The sequence below is a fragment of the Lichenostomus cassidix genome, chromosome 8 (genome assembly GCF_008360975.1).
Source record: "Lichenostomus cassidix isolate B80296 chromosome 8, HeHo_3.0, whole genome shotgun sequence".
Taxonomy (NCBI): domain Eukaryota; kingdom Metazoa; phylum Chordata; class Aves; order Passeriformes; family Meliphagidae; genus Lichenostomus; species Lichenostomus cassidix.
This window is the reverse complement of record NC_139489.1, coordinates 836,745-853,386: the sequence shown is the minus strand read 5'-3', so window position 1 is coordinate 853,386 and position 16,642 is coordinate 836,745. Positions and strand designations below refer to the sequence as shown.

The 16,642-nt window shown below is 50.1% G+C and overlaps 1 protein-coding gene and 1 long non-coding RNA gene across 2 annotated transcripts in view; both read right to left on the bottom strand.

The window, feature by feature from the left end:
• Positions 1-15,825, bottom strand: part of LRRC7 (leucine rich repeat containing 7) — a 79,307-nt gene extending 63,482 nt beyond the window's left edge. The window contains exon 1 of the mRNA XM_085067296.1: positions 14,595-15,825. Within this exon, the coding sequence (XP_084923422.1) occupies positions 14,595-14,754 (160 nt within the window). The 5' untranslated portion in view covers positions 14,755-15,825. The remainder of the gene's footprint in view (positions 1-14,594) is intronic.
• The window catches only part of LOC146433583 (uncharacterized), a 214,838-nt gene that overhangs the window by 63,482 nt on the left and 134,714 nt on the right, over positions 1-16,642 (bottom strand). The window lies entirely within an intron of this gene.

Genomic DNA, 16,642 nt, shown 5'->3' with positions numbered 1-16,642 from the left:
ATTCATTCCCAGAGCCCCCTGGCTCACGGAGCAGGGCACAGGGACAGGGCTGTGGGGCTTTGGGGACCCTCAGGGACAGCTCCTGCCGGGATAACAGACTGCCCTCCCTCGGAGTGAATGGATTCACCCTCGAGCTGAGCTGCATTCCAAGAAAACGCCAAAGAATGGATGTTTTAATTTGCCCCAGTGCCAGGGCACAGGGAATGGCTTCGAGCTGAAAGAGGGCAGGGATGGATGGGAGATGGGGAGGGAATTGTTGGAAGGGAGGAAAGGGAGGAAGAAAATAAGGAAGGAAAGGGAGGGTTTGAGGCCCTGGAACAGAATTCCCAGAGAAACTGTGGATCCCTGGATCCCTGGCAGTGTCCAAGGCCAGGTTGGAGCACCCTGGGACAGTGAAGGTGTCCCTGCCATGGCAGGGGTGGCACTGGGTGGGATTTAAGGTCCTTCCCAACCCAAACCATTCCACTGTTCTGTGATAATTCCACATTCTTCCTATCCAGGCTGAACATTTTCCTTAGGGATTCTCCCTCCCAGCTGCTCCCCCAGCATTCCCCATTCCCTCATCAACGCTTCCCTCCTCACCCATTCCACCCCAAATCCAACCACGGAAAAAGGGACCCCAGAATCCCAGCCTGGCAAGGACCCTAAATACCCCCCAGGGACATTTCCCACCTTCCTCACACTAAATCGCCCAGAGACAATTCCTGCTCCACAGAACAAATCTGTGTCCATCATGGTCCAGCCAGGCACTGGGATATTCCTGCCCAGAAATTAGGGAAATGCTGGAAAAGAAAGCAAACTACAAAACCTAAGCCAAAAACCTGCATTTATTTATTTACCTATCCATATTTAAATATCTCTATTTATATTTGGGATTTTTATTTATGATTGTGTGTTTCCCTATGTAAATATCCCCATGTTGGATATATTAAGATGTATTTGCTTGTTTGCATATTTAAATTTCTGTGTGGTTTGGGTGTTTATATTATTTATATGTCCATGTTTGTATTTATAAATGTGTGTATTTATCTGCTTGTACAGGAGGTATTTATTAATATCTGTTTATATTTATACACTTGCATGTTACCTAATTATATCTATTTATTTAGATATAATTTTTTAAAATCCACCTTTTTACCAAAGAAACATTGGGAAAATATTTTTTGTAGCTGAGTCCCTTCAGAATTAAAAGACATCAATAATTTTGTATTCATTTTCATAGTAAAAATGTCTTTTTTCACATTCTGAATTTCCTTTCTTGTGCATCCTCCATCCCTAACTCAAAATGACAGTAATGGGAATTACTTAAAAAATACATTTTTAGGAGCAGAATGAACCTTTTAATTGCTTTCTTTGGGTTTATTTGCAGGGTTTTAGCCCCTGGTGATAACAGCTCTCAGGTCACAAAGGACATTCAGATCCCACAAAATGCAGGCAAAGAAATTTGTCCCAAAAACTATTCTGTGTTTTTCCATTTTCTTCCACGTTATTGATTTGCACCCAGAAATGCTGGGAATTTTCTGGGATATAAACTCCCCACCTTCTGGTTGTTTTGCACTCAGGGATATTTTCATGTGAGAAACAATTCCAGGTGCAATTTCCCTGTCAAATATTTAAATTCCATCAAAAATGGATCTCACAGCCCCCAGGAAGCATGACAGGCTGGATTTTAGGGATCCTGGGAGAGATTGGATTTTAGGGATCTCAGGAGGAATTGGATTTTTGGGATCTCAGGAGAGACTGGATTTTTGGGATCCTGGGATAGACTGGATTTTTGGGATGTGGCAGCCTCAGCTCTTGGTCAGCTCTGGATCCTCCCAGGGAGCTTTTCCAGCAGAGGAATTCCAGTAGGGTTAATTCCACTTGGGAATGAGTTAGAGCACCACAGGATAATGGGAAGGACTCCACAAGGATCCCAAAATCCAATCCAGACCCCAAAAATCCCAGCACTTGTCCATCCCCTGGCACTTCCAGCTGAGAATTCCTGTGTGTCCTGCTGGACTCCAGGTTTCTGAGGGACTTTTGGAGGGAATTTTTAAGGGAAGTTTTAAAGGGAATTTTTTAAGGGAATTTTTGAGGGAATTATACTAACCCTGCCAAGCCAATTTTTACTCACTGATGCAAAACATCCCTCAGCTACTCCCAGCTGCTCCATTCAGCTCCTCCAACACGGAATCATGGAATTCCTTCCCTGCCTTCTCCCTTCTCCCTCCACCCCAAACTAAACCCAGCCATGGCAAATCCTTATTTCTTTGTCATTCACCAATTTTCTCTGACAGAAAGAATCCAACACAACTTTGCTTATCAAATCCAACAGCTGGGAAAGAAAAGATGTAGATTAAATAATAAACTCCTGGTTTGTTCCCATCACAGGTTTGGAGCACTTTGGAAAAGGGAAAATTCCAGGCTGGGATGTTCCTGTCCCAAGGGATTTCACTCCACCTTCCCAACATTCTCCTTACATACATCCCAAGCCATTGAGTGGAATTTTTGGGTTGAATCCAAGAGAGGAATTGCTTCACTCTCCCAGCAAAGCTCTGAGTGTCCTTTACCTCCAGGGCAGGGATGGAAATGTCCTGCTTTGGAAAGGGAGGACAGGGAATGCCATGGAAGGGATGGGTGACCAGCCTGGGCCTAGCTGGCCTCAGTCACTCTAAAAACCAGGATTTCATGGGAAAACCTCATCCCAGCTTCCCACTGAAGCCAGGGTTTGCCCCCTGGGAGTTCACCTGGGGAGATCCTGCTGGTTCATTCCCAAGTAAAAAGGGACAGGAGGAGAGGGAACAGCCTCAGGCTGGGCCAGGGGAGGCTCAGGTTGGACAGCAGCAGGAATTTCCTCATGGAGACACAATTCCTGATCCTAAATCACTTTCCTATTCCCCTCCTGCTCCTCAGCTCTGTGCAATTCCCTTTCCTCCTGCTGGGATCTGGATGGATCTGTCCCAACTCCATCACTTTCAAATCCCTGCTCACCACTTCAGGACCTTGTGAAGAAAATCCAAAGGATTGTGACTGCCTGGATATTCCAAACCCAGTGACACAACTGCACAAAAGGCAGTGAATAAAGGTGAGGTTTGGAAGCTCTGGGAAGCTGGGAATTCCACGGTTTAAATGAGAAATATCCAAACAAAAAGTTTGTCTTCTGCACCACTTCCCAGCTGGGCCTCCTGCCAGAGGCCATCCAGGAGGGAATTCCCAGCTCTTCCTCACACCTCAGTGCCCAGAAAAATCCACCACCTGAGGATCCCAGACGGAGCTCTGATGGCTCAGAATTCCACCTCAACCTCAGGTCGTGCAGTCAGCTGGAATAAAGCTCACTGAAGCACAGCTGAGCAGCAAAAGGCGGGAGAACCAAAGCCTAAAAGGATCCAAATAAACCAGACGAGTTGGCATTATATATGGGATTGAACCACAATATTTATCTGTGGTTATCCAATTATCTCCCCCAGGGACTGGGGAATGAGGGGCTCAGCCCTCCCTCCAGGGCTGCTGGGTTGGCTCCTCTTTGGGTGAAGGGATGAGGAAATAATCCTTTATTTTCTGTCCTGCTTTGCTTCCTCGAGGAATCTCTGCTCTCCCCTATGCCATGGAATGCCAGCAATCAGCCTGATTTCCAACCTCATGCAGGAAAGGACTAATTTCCCTCCTGTGCAGCCTGAGCCTGGGTTTCTCCCTCCCCTCATTCTCAGCTGGGCAGTTACAAACACAGAGGTGAAATGAACTCATTTCCCTTTCCCTGCAGCCTCCCTGAGGTTCCATTCCGAGCTCAGCCCTTCATTAGGACATTTCCCCAGAGTTCCAGCCCTGTCCTGCTGCCCTCAGCACCACGAGGCTCTCAGAGCACGGAAATGCCATGAGAAAAACCTCTGGACACAGAATTTAATAAACTTCCAACCCCTGCTCCTTCACAGACACTTTCCACACGGAATGGGAAAGCACAGCCTGGAATTCAGAGGGATTTCTGCCCTGTACCTGAAAGGTTTTCCTGAACAGCAGCGACTGACATGAGAGAGAGTTTGAAATTAAATTAAATTAACCCAGAGCAGCAGTTCTGCATCACTTTCCTTCAGATTCCCACCAGATATCCAGGGAAAGGCAGCAAATCCCATCCTGGTGGACGAGGAGACATTTCCAGAGTCCCTGAGCAGCACTGGGGATTTTTCTGCCTTCCCTAAAATAGATTTCCTGATTCTGCAGATCTGCCAGTGGCTCAGGAGATGAGGGAGAGTGAGTTTCCCCCAGTGCAAGGTGCACCAGCAACCCCCAAAAATCACTTCGTTCCAGACTTATTTAGAGTCAGATAAAATTCTATTTCTGTATTTCAGTATTTTCCTGTATTTCAGTATTTTCCTGATGGCTAAATTGCCAAAGATCCCCAGCCTCAAGTGGCAGCTCCCCTTCCTGGACTGCTGAGTTTGGGTGAATTATTTCTCCTGTAAATAAGCAAACAGGGTGACACTGCCTGTCTCAATTTGTGAATAATGTCACTTTTTTTCTGTGGTGCCATGAGATATTGTCCCTTTTTACTGCCTGGGTGTGTATCCTGATTTATGGGGTCTTAAATCATCCCTGGAAAAGCACACATGAAGAACACACAGAAGCCACTCTGGCACTGATTCCACCCCAGATAAGAGCAGTTTTCCCACATTTTACAGGAATTTCTCTGCTTCCCAAACAGGATTTGGAAAAGCTCAGGGCAAAAGGGTGCTTGTTGATCACTGCCAGGATTTTGGGAAGAATGCCAGGAATAAAATTACTGGTCTGAATTACTGGAGCAGTGAATAGATTGATGCCTCCATAGATGGGCCTAACATTGGATTAATGAGAATTTCTGGGAATTTCTGGGGTTTATTTCAGCAAGTACCACCAGGACAGTCCAGGCCAATGTTCTCTGCAGATCCCTACTTTGTATAGCAACATTTTCCCAAAAACCTGTGGGATTTTGTCTGTAACTCACCAGAGCCTTTGTGCTCCAGGACCATCTCAGCTGGCCGCAGGCACAGCTAAAATCACACTTTTGTGACAAAAATGGTGACAAATTTCACCTCCCTGGCCGAGGGAATTAGGAGGGAGCAGGCAGCTGCTGCACCAAATTAACAGGGAAAATGGGATAATGGGGAAAATAGTCACAGGCCTGGCAGGCTGACACTGATCCTGCCCAGTGCAAGGGAATCAGCAGCTCACAACATTATTTGGGGAGAATTACAGCAGCTTAATGACATTAGTGCCAATCCACGTGTGCCTGCGGGGCTGCAGAGCATTGCTGGGATGAGGGATTGCAGGATTGCAGCTCACAGCTCAGGGAGTTACAGAAAAGATCTTGGAATTCACCATGGAAAAGTTTGGGGAAGGAGCTGAATTGGGAATGGGGAGATCCACAGCTGTGGCTAGCACAGACCTTTCCCATGGGAATTCTTTTCTCTCTTCTTCCTGTGTTTTATAAACAAAGACAAAGTTTGGATGTTATTAAAAACAGTTTCTCGGGATGTGGACAGTTCAGGCCTGGCCAGTCAGGCCTAGGGGGAAGCTTCGAACTGACCAATCTGGGTGAGCTTTGAAAAGTCTATATAAGATGGAATTAAAGAATAAAATCTTCTTCTGAATGCCACATTTTGAACCTGGGCCTTCTTACTCTGCTAGTGGCTCAACAGCGACAGACAGCCTGAGCAGGGCCTAGTCCAGGGAAGAGCTCTGGGATTTTGTTACTTCAACTCTTCCCCAAAGGCTTCAGGCAGGGAATAACTCCTGTGCAAGGGACTGGAAATCAGGGACAGGACAGAATGGCTTCCCAGTGCCAGAGGGCAGGGATGGATGGGATTTTGGGAAGGAATTGTTCCTGGGAGGGTTTGAGGCCCTGGAATGGAATTCCCAAGAAGCTGTGGTGCCCCTGGATCCCTGGCAGTGTCCAAGGCCAGGTTGGAGCAGCCTGGGATGGTGGAAGGTGTCCCTGCCAGGGCAGGGGTGGCACTGGATGAGCTTTAAGGTTCCTCCCAACCCAAACAAAATTGAAATTGAAACTCAAGGCCTCACAGAAAGCCAAAGGGAGGAGCCCCAGCTGCCCTTGGGATTGTGCTTCAGGGGGATTTGGGGACAGCAGGAACCAATATTTGTTTGGGATATTGGCATATTAAGACACTTGGAATAAAAATGGAATAAAAAGCGCAGAGCACACCCTGAGCTGGCCCTGTCCCCAGCAGGTGCCACATCCCCTGGGAAGGGACAGGGGGATTCCCCAGACCCTCAGGAGCACCAACCCCACAGAGACATCCTCCTGCACTGGATAAACCCCAAAAATCCCTTTGGCACAGCTGAGCTACTGCAAAGGGAATTTGTTCCAAATAAATCTGCCAGGGAAGCTGCAATGGGAGCTGTGGGCAGCAAACCCACACTGCAAGGGCAGAGACTGAGGACAGCCAGAGCAGCCAAAATCGAGCACTGCAGGGAGCTCAGAGGGGCTGAGGGTCCTCATGAACCCCAACCATACTCAGGATAATTCCATCCAGAGAGCTGGAAAGGGAATGAGAACATTCCAGGATGTTCCATGCCCCCCCAGGCTGAAGTTCTGTCCCTTTTGTCCAGCAGATGAAGGACACAGGAACTGCTCCCTTCCCTTCCCTTCCCTTCCCTTCCCTTCCCTTCCCTTCCCTTCCCTTCCCTTCCCTTCCCTTCCCTTCCCTTCCCTTCCCTTCCCTTCCCTTCCCTTCCCTTCCCTTCCCATTTTTCCCTCCCAGAGAGCCCCAGGAGCTGCTGACGCATCTCCAACCTTTTTCTTGGAGATTCGTCAGCTAAAATAGATCCCACATGTAAGAATAGGAAGTTTAATGGATTCACACTGCTCTGATGTAACCAGTTAAATTAAAAGCACCGAGCTAGTAAGGTTTAATAACAAGCCTTTTATGGCGATTTCGCTTTTCCTGCGGGAAAACTTCCTCCTACCAAAACTGGGAAGGGTATTTTTAAAACCTGTGAAACTGGAAGCAAGGCTGGAAATCATCACAAGGAATGGAGCAAAGGCTTTCGGGGACAGTGACAGCACCTGAGGGTTTTTTCTGGAATTGCTGGAATTCTTACACTGGCAAATGTTGGAATTCATCCCAAATCCATGGTGGAAATGGAGAATGGACCATCAGTGACACACCTACAGGGCTGTGAAACCCCTCCAGGAATGGGGACTCCAACACTTCCCCAGGCACTTCCACCACTTTTCCATGAGGGAATTCCTGCTGCTGTACACCCTGAGCCTCTCCCAGCCCAGCCTGAGGTTGTTCCCTCTCTTCCTGTCCCTGTTCCAAAATCCCAAATCCCCCCTGGCTGTCCCCTCCTGTCAGGAGTTGTGCAGAGCCACAAGGTTCCCCCTGAGCCTCCTTTTTTTCCAGGGTAAAACTAGGAGGTACAAACAGCATTTTAGGGTGAAAAGCCTCAGGATCCATCAAACACCCAGCCCTGGGTTTAATCCTCCCCCTGCAGCATCATCCCTTCCCCAGGAGAACAAAATCCTCACCCAAACCATCGAGTCCAAACACACATTCATCTCACAAAAATCAAAGCTCATTCTGACCAAACTGGAAGGGGAAAAATCCAAAATAATTTTTTTAGGAAAGAGCCTGGTGATGCCAATTAACATTCCAAAACAAAAAAAAAAACCCCAAACCAAGCCCCACCAAATTCCAAACCCCAGCTGTTGAAGGCACACAGGCTCTGATTCCTAAAATATTTCAAATATTCAGTGCAAGGCCAGGTTGGAGCAACATGGGATGGTGGAAGGTGTCTCTGCCAGGGCAGGGGTGGAATGGGATGAGTTTTAAGGTCCCTCCCAACCCAAACCATTCCAGGATTCCATGAAATCTGCTCCACCAAAAGGTCAAAGGAAGGAATCCAACTGTCAGACACACAACTTCACGGGAGATGGAGAACACGTGGAAGAGAAATCCCAGTATTTGTTCTCTGCCACAACTTCTGCCCCCAATTCCATTATCAAATGCTGCACCAATCAAACAGGAGGAAAAAGCACAAAAACCCCCGTGAAGGTCAAAGTTGCAGGATTTGTGCAGCAGCTGGCACAGGGACTGCTCACCTTCCAGAGACCCTGAGATTCCTGGACTGAACGCTCTGCCTGCTGCTCCCAGCACGGAAATTCTCCTGAAAACACTCAGCCAATCCATCAAAACCTGCAAAACCAGCCCAGGACTCTGCTGGGATTCACCACCTCTCCTTAATCACCTCCAGAAATTGCTGATTATCTCCTCCACGAAGCTCTGCTGCTCCAGCATCCCCCGGGGCTGCTCCAGGCTCTGTCCCAGGTGAAATGGAGCTGCAAATCCGAGCAGCAGGAGCCTGGCTCGGGAACAGGGAGCAATCTGCCTCCCGAGCAGGGGGAAAGGGAAACAGGATGGATCCTCTCCTGCCCAGAGGCACCGAGCCACCAGCACTGCCCAGCTCACCCCGGGGACCAGACTTTGTCACTCTGAGGGACAGCAGGATGCTCTCGTTGCTCCAGACAGGGACAGATCCAGGCTGATCCCTGATCCTTATGGAAAAAATCCATAAGCATTCCTAGAAAAAAAAAATGCTTTGCATTTTCAGCTCCTCCAGGTGCTCCACATCGACTAAAATGATCACAAAATTGTCTGAACCTGTTTAAAATGAAGGCATTTTAACTTTCACCTGTGTTGCATGACATTGGTGCCAAATCACAGAATCTGGCTTGGATTCCACAGGTTTTTGGGGTGTTTTCCCCCTTTTTGGGATCCCCACTTGTGTTTCTGGGGATGTCCTGCCCAGAGATAGGAGTTGGACTCAAGGATCCCTTCCAGGATCCAGGAAGCCCCAGGAGGTGAAAGTGAAGCCCTGGAGGTCTGGAAAAGCCACCAATGCTGGGTCCCTTCCAGCTCAGCATAGTCTGGGGTTCTATCAAATATAATTTAACCCAAACCTCCAAAGCTCCTCTATTTCCATCCCTAATTCCCAATTTAGCTGTGCAGAACTAACCACAGCTCAAATTCCTTTATCTCCACCACACTTCACCAACTAAACCATCCCAGGGACCTCAGAGTCACTCCAAACAAACCTGGCTTTGGCTCCTCTCGTTGACAAATAAATCCCAAACACACAAGCAGCCGAAATCTCATCAAATAAAAAAGCCCTGCTCCAGGAAATCAATTACAAAATCATCCCAGATCTTCCAGGAAACCTGGATTTCTTTCCTGGCATGCTTCCTCCAAAGCAACTTTAATAACAAAGCCTTCATCTCCACAACAATGCCGTGATGCAGTTTGCTAATTAGCTTTTTCCACTCCTTAATTAAGAAGTGCTCGTGTTGTAGCTGCAGTTAAATGGTGGCAGCAGCCATGGCTCTGCGTTTTAGTTCTATTTCAAGATTTATTTGCGTTATTTCCTATTTATTTTAGTTTTACTCCAATCTCAACCCCCCATTTTAATTCCTATTTTAATGAGCTGAGTTGTAGCTGCTCCAGAGGAAATTTTGGAAGCTTTTTTTAAGACAAACACGGATGAGTTTCTCAACAGAGCAGTTGATTCACTCAAGGGCTCCCAAAAGGTCCAGCACTGGGGTGGCATTGGATGGGCTTTAAGGTCCTTTCCATTCCAAACTATTCCCAGAAAATATTTATCAGGGAAGCAATCACAAACTGGGAAAAGCAATTTCAGTACCTAAAACCTGACGGACGAGCCAGTTTTCCCATGAGACTGAAGAGGCACAGAGCAGGTCTGGAAAAATCCTTTGTGTCTGAAAATATCTCTTTTTTTTTATGGAGTTGTTTCAGAAATTCTGGGGAAATGTGATAAAGAAAAATCTCCAAGTGAAGGTGAGCAGGCAGGAGCCACCTCTGCAGCTCCTCCTCCCAAAGCTCATCCCTAGGGAATGATGGAGAATCCCAGAGGAACTTGAGATCTCACTTGACCTCACCATCGCCTGCTGAGAGCCTCAACACTGCTCCAGGGCATCCCTGCCTTCCCTGCCAGCCTCTCCCCAAATCCTGGAGAGGATCCTGACCCTTCCTGAACTCACACATTGCCTGTGCCAGCAGGGGATCCATCCATCCATCCATCCATGGATTCCTCCATCCATCCATCCAACCATCCATGGATTCCTCCATCCATCCATCCATCCATCCATGGATCCACAGATCCATCCATCCATCCATCTATGGATTCCTCCATCTATCCATCTATCCATCCATCCATCCATCCATCCCCATCCATCCTTCCATGGATTCCTCCATCCATCCATCCATGGATTCATCCATCCATCCATCCATCCATGGATTCCTCCATCCATCATCCATCCCTCCATCCATCCATCCATCCATCCATCCATCCAACCATCCATGGATTCCTCCATCCATCCATCCATCCATCCATCCATGGATTCCTCCATCTATCCATCCATCATCCATCCCTCCATCCATCCATCCGTCTATCCATCCATGGATTCCTCCATCCATCCATGGATTCCTCCATCCATCCATGGATTCCTCCATCATCCATCCATCCATCCATCCATCCATCCATCCATCCAATCCATCCATCCATCCCTCACCCAGTTCCAGCACAAACTATCCCTCTGTCCATCCTTCTGAGGGAACCAGGAAGCCCCAGGAGGTGAAAGAGAAGCCCTGGAGGTTTGGAAAATCACCAAACTCCCTAATCCTTCGTATTTTCCTTGCTGGAAGTTTCCAGGTCCTCTCCTGGAGCAATCTCTAGGATCAGGGTGAATTCTATTTTTATGCCTGTATTGCTACAAACCTCTATTTTTATATATATTTTATATACATTTATACCTGACAGCCCAAAAACTGGTTTTAAGGCTCAATAACGTGGTTTAAATTCAGTTTTAAAGCACTTGGTCTTAACTCCAAAGAAAGCCACAGCCAAGTTTTGTGTTGCCAAGGAGAAAGAGGAAGAGGATGGAGGTAATTTCGGGAGATGATTTCAGATCCAGCCTCATCAGCTCCTTAGAAACAAAATTGTCTCTTTTTTCTCTCCTCTCAACTCTGAACATCCCTCCTGAAAGGAATTGAAATCTAGGGATGCATTTATTAGGAATAAATTCTTTGTATTCTGTGAATCTTTTATCTCTGCTGATCCCAGGTGTGTCTTTCCTGCTGTTCAGCCCACACTGCCAAAGTTAGGGAGTCATGGAGAGGAAAAGCACCAAGGATTTCAGGAAAGGACACATTTCCTACATTTCCTTTGGCTTCAGGGTCTCTCAGAGCTGCCCTAAAGCTCTAAAACTCACTGGAGTAAAAGGGGAGGACATGCCAGGTTTGGGAAGTGCTCAGGAAGGATGGGAAAAGGTTGGGAATTCTCTGGGAAAAGTCACTAAATAGGGCAGTTTGGGAAAGGGATGAGCTTTGGGAAGCAGGAGGGACAATTCCCAGGTGGTCTGGAAAAGATGGATCAGGAGCTGCTGGCCACCATCTCCAGGGAAAACCAACGGATTTGGGATCAGAGCCCAATCCCAGCTCTCCTGGGAATGCTGAGTGACCAGCTGGGATCAAATCCAGCAGCAGGAATTAAACTTCCCCCAGTCCCAGGCTGATCTGACACTGAGGAGGTTTTCCATGCCTTCACCAAACCTATGGATGAAATTCCAGCTCTGGGAACTGCACTGAGGGGATGGAAGTCCTGACAAACAGAATCCCAGAATTATTCAGGAAAAGCCCTCCAGGACCATCGAGTCCCAGCTGTGCCAAATCCCCACCTTGTCCCCAGCCCAGAGCTCTGAGTGCCACATTCAAGCATTCCCTGGACACCTCCAGGGATGGAGACTCCAAAATTCCCTGGAATTCCACTCTGCTGCCTCCTTACTGCCATCCTAGTCTGTACATCCCACAAAAGCAGTTGCATCAAAGGAAAACCGAGGAAGCAAACAAACGACACAACTCCTTTATGTGTGGATTTTCCCAGCTGTCCCCATGGGTACAGAGTGACCTCAGGGATGAGATTTCTCCAAAGCCACCTCTCCAAAGCCAGGATGTCTTGGACAAGGAAGGAATCCAGGCTGGATTTGTCCCCTAGGTTAGCAGCACTGAGGAGAGGCCTCAGCCTGGCAGCTCCTGGAGCTCCACTGTTCACTTGTCCAATTCCCACATGGTTGTCATCACAGCTGGGAATGTTCATCCAGCACAGCAGCAATGACATCCCGGGAAAAGAGTGTCTTTCCCTGGCAGGATGGAGATGAGGACAGCCCTGGAAATGCACAAAAATCCTTGGGTTTGGGATTTTCTGTGCCCAGGCTGGAAAGCTGATGTGCTCCAGGCCTCCTCTTTCCCTGCAGGAAAATCTGAGAAGTGGCTTCAGCAGGAAAAAAATCCTGAGAAAAGCCCTGCAGCACCTTCACATCCCCACCCTGAGTGACCACGGCTGCTGCAGCCTGTCCATCCTGCCCTCCAGCCTCAGCTTTCCCAGGAACCAGCATGGGTCACTCCACTCCTGCTCCTCCGTGTGCATCACAAACCCCAAAGGATTTGGGGGTGAAGCCAATGGGCAGGAATACCTCATGGAGCACCACAAAACCCCAAAGGATTTGGGGGTGAAGCCAATGGGCAGGAATACCTCATGGAGCATCACAAAACCCCAAAGGATTTGGGGGTGAAGCCACTGGGCAGGAATACCTCGTGCAGCCATGAGTATTCCTGGGCAAAATCCATTGGGAGGAAATTCCATTTTTCCATCAGCCTAAGGAACTCCTAAGCCTTTTTTCAAGAGCCTTTCACCAGTGTTTCCTCAGGACATCACCAAGTGCCCCCAGAACTCCTCAATTCCCCAAATTCCTGTGTGACACAGCAAAATCCCCCTGGCACTGCAGTGGGGAGCAGAGCACTGCTGGGGACACGTCACCCTGCCATGGCACATCCCAGATTTTCCCCAATTCCCAGCTGCCAGCACGGCCAGGAGGCTGCAGCGTGGCTGAGGGTTGGATTCCCAGCCAGGGCCAAGGAGGGATGGACAATTCCAGGGGAAAAAGCATCTGGCTGCTCCCAGGTATCTCCACTTGGCAGCTCTGCAGGGGTGGGAAGCATTCCCCACCTCCAGACCCAATTCCTGGATGGTTTGAGGGCAGAGCAGGTCACGCCACACTTTGCCAGGAAAAGAAGGAAGCCCATGGCATATTTTGGGTTTCCAATCCAGCCTGGAGAGCACCAGCAAGATCAAAACTGCGTTAGCACTGCAGGAGAAAGCGCTGATGGATTTAGGGGGGGAAAAAAATTCCCTCTCCATATAAGGGCTGTGAACATTTTCCCACTTAAGACAACGTGTGGGATCATATTCACAGACACAGAAATATGTTCTGTTCCCTGACACCCACGGGCCTGGAACACCGGGCTGAAGTGCTGGCAGGAATCAGAGCCATTTGTTAAGTACAAAAAATGTCTCACATAATTAGGGAACTGCTGAAAGCCACCAATTTAGAGCTCAGGCTGGAAAATGTAGGAATATTTCTTGGAACAACAGGCAGAGCTGCCTCGAGGTGGGGATGGCGAATACCTGGGGCAAAACCCAAGTGCAACGAGATTCCAACGCCTTCAGGGGGATGGAATCAGAGCATCCTGAGCTGGGGGGATCATCACAGTCCAGCTCCTGATTTTAATGGGAATTCTGAAGCCAAACTGCCCAGCAGCACCCAGTGGGGTGAGTGGCTCTTCCCAGCCTCATCCCTTCCCAGCACAGCTCCATCCCCATCCCAACGTGTCCCAGGCTGTCCAGCTGTCCTCCTGGCAGCAGCAGAGGGACAAAAACCTCTCCCAGACACCTCCCAGGGCTGAGGAACCTCTCAAAGACTCTCCAAAGGTCAAAATGCAGCACTGAGAAGGGCAGCAGAGAAGGGAAGATGGGAGGTGGTGTTGGAAACAGAACTTGCGGAGGTGGCTGGATGGAGCTGATTTTATATCCTGGAGATAAAGCTAGGGAATGGCACAGGGAATGACAGGGATTCCTTCAGCCTGGGAAGAGCTGGACACAGAGCTCCTGGCAGCCACAGCTCGGCTCCTGGGCCCCCAAAGCCACTAAGGTCCCCAGAGCTCTGTCCCCTCCTGGCAGCAGCTCCTCTGCTCCAGCCTGGGTTTATTCCCCCAAAGCCACCAGGGTCTGTCACCCCAAAGCCACCAAGATTTGTCTCATTGTAAGCCACCAAGATCTGGATTCCCCAAAGCCACCAGGATCTGTCACCACAAAGCCACCAGGGTCTGTCACCACAAAGCCACCAAGATCTGTCTCCTCCAAAGCCACCAAGATCTCTCTTCCCTGAAACCACCAGGGTCTGTCACCCCAAAGCCACCAAGATCTCTTTTTTCCAAAGCCACCAACATCTGTCACCTCCAAGCCACCAGGGTCTGTCCCCCCCAAAGCCACCAAGACCTTTTTCCTCCAAAGCCGCCAAGATCTGTCACCACAAAGCCACCAAGATCTGTCCCCCAAAGCCACCAGGCTACCTGCCGTGCCCAGAGCTGTCCCCCCACCGCAGCCCCCCGGTCCCCTCAGGCTGTGTCCCCCACGCCAGCAGTGTCCCCCCGGCCAGCAGTGTCCCCCATGCCAGCAGTGTCCCCCCGGCCAGCAGTGTCCCCGGGCAGCACCTCTGCAGAGCAGCGATGGGTTCTGCAGCAGGGACACCAGGCGCCTCCGCCTGCCCCGCTCGCGGCTCCTGCCGTAGTTCATCGGAGGGGTAAATCCACTGCCCCGGCGCGTTCCTCGCGGAGGGAACTCGGGAATTCCGCCTTGCCCGTGCCATGCCATCCCTTCCTTCGCGGGCTTCCCTCAGGCCACCGCAGCGAAAAAAAATTCAAAGCGACCAAAAAAAAAAAAAAAAAAAGAAGTGGCGGCCGCGCGGTGCTGTGAGCTCAGCGGCTGTGGAACAATCCAGGGCCGATCGGAGCGAGCGAAGCTTTAAATCCTGCTGGAAGCTCCGCGCCGGGAGCCGCCGGGCAGGGAGCAGATGGATGGATGCTGTCCCTGTCCCACGGGGACAATTCCCGAGCTCCCACGGCTGTCCGGAGCCTCCCTAATCCCGGATTTTATTCCCCCGGCCGGTTGCTTTGTTTCAATCCGAGCTCGCGAGCATCCAACTCGGAGCGGCGAAGATTCCCAAGGACGTCTTCACATCTCCAGCATCCTCGGGGAAGGAGCGCTGCCTGCCAATTCACGTGACGCGGAGCCCAGCGCTGGATTCCCAGCCATGGGAATGTGCTCGGCACTCCCAGTCCCACCGGCTGCTCCCTAAATCCCGACTGCCGGGGCTGGATAAACCCTCCTTCCCCAAATTCAGATTATTTCTGCCCGCTGGCCGCCGGCTCCTAGCCTAGAAAAGGTTAAATTTGTCCTCTGCGGGTTTGCTTCTCTCCAACTCTTCTTTCCAAGTCTTTTTCCCCAGTAAAATATTTGGGGAAAAAAAAAAAGAAAAAGATAAAAAACCAACCAAAAAGCCCAGCGTTTTCCTCCGACGAGCTTAAACTCCTGCAGCTCTAAAGTCATTCACTCCGGATCCGAGGGAGCTAAAGGATGAGGAATGTTCTCCTCCTCACAATGAACAAGAGCCTTCCCGAGCTTACAGCTTCTTTTCTTCTTTATTCGCCAGAACCTGATCCATTAACGCGGCATTCGCTCCCCCTCCGCACAGCGCCGGGATTTCGGGCTCCTTTCTCTCCCTAATTCTGCATTTGGCTCCAGCGCTGCCAGCAGCAGCCTCTCGCGGGGGCTCTCAGACCTCTCCAGCCTCATGCCCAGCTCCTGCCAGCCATCCCTCCTCATCCCTCCACCTTCCTCTCTTCCCCAACTTCTCCGCAGCTCGCACCGGGAGGGGCGGCTCTGCCCAGCCAAACACGGAGGATTTCTCTGCTCTCGACAAATTGCTGCATTCCCAGGGAAAAAAAAAAAAAAAAAAAAAAAGGCTCGAGTTCTGCAAGCCTTGTCCTAGGATTTGATGCAATCTGCAAACGAAAGCCTACGGAAACCACGCTAAAATTAGAGGGAGCCGCGATGAAAACCAAGGACACATCGTGGCTCTTGGAAATCTTTAAATAGGGCTCGGTGCCACATCGAGGAGCCAAAAAATCCTTCGCTGGGATTCTCGGGTGGCCCTGGATGGTCTGGGACACCTCGCAGGGTGCTGGGGTGGCTTTCTGCCCCGAGCTGTGTCCTGGCGGATTTTCCCGGGGCTGGTGATGGATTCACACCCTGAAGGGGAGCAGTTCCTCCTCCAGCTGCTCCCAGAAGGTCCCCAGACCCTTCCCGAGTGGGGACACCCAGGATGGGCTGCCCTGGAGCATGGCTGAGCAGCTCCAGGGCTGGAGCAGGGCAGGGCAGGGCAGGGCAGGGGCAATTCCACGAGGATAAAATTCCCTGAATGCCCAGGAGGATTGGATTCCCCATTTCTGAAGCCCTGGAGAGCCCTGCTGCCCATCAGGCTGCCAGCCCTGACCCCAGGCCTCTCCCAGGTGGGCCAAGGCCATGGCAGCACCAGGGGTGGTGTTGGTGCAGAGCTCAGTGACCACAGGGAATGTCCCTAGGAATGTCCCCACACAGTCCCCACCCAGCCCCAGCCTGTCCTGCCCGCTCCCTGCTCCCGGGTGGGTTCAGCCCTGCTCCCCTGGGATGGATTTCCCTGTCCTGCTGGGTTTGGGATCTC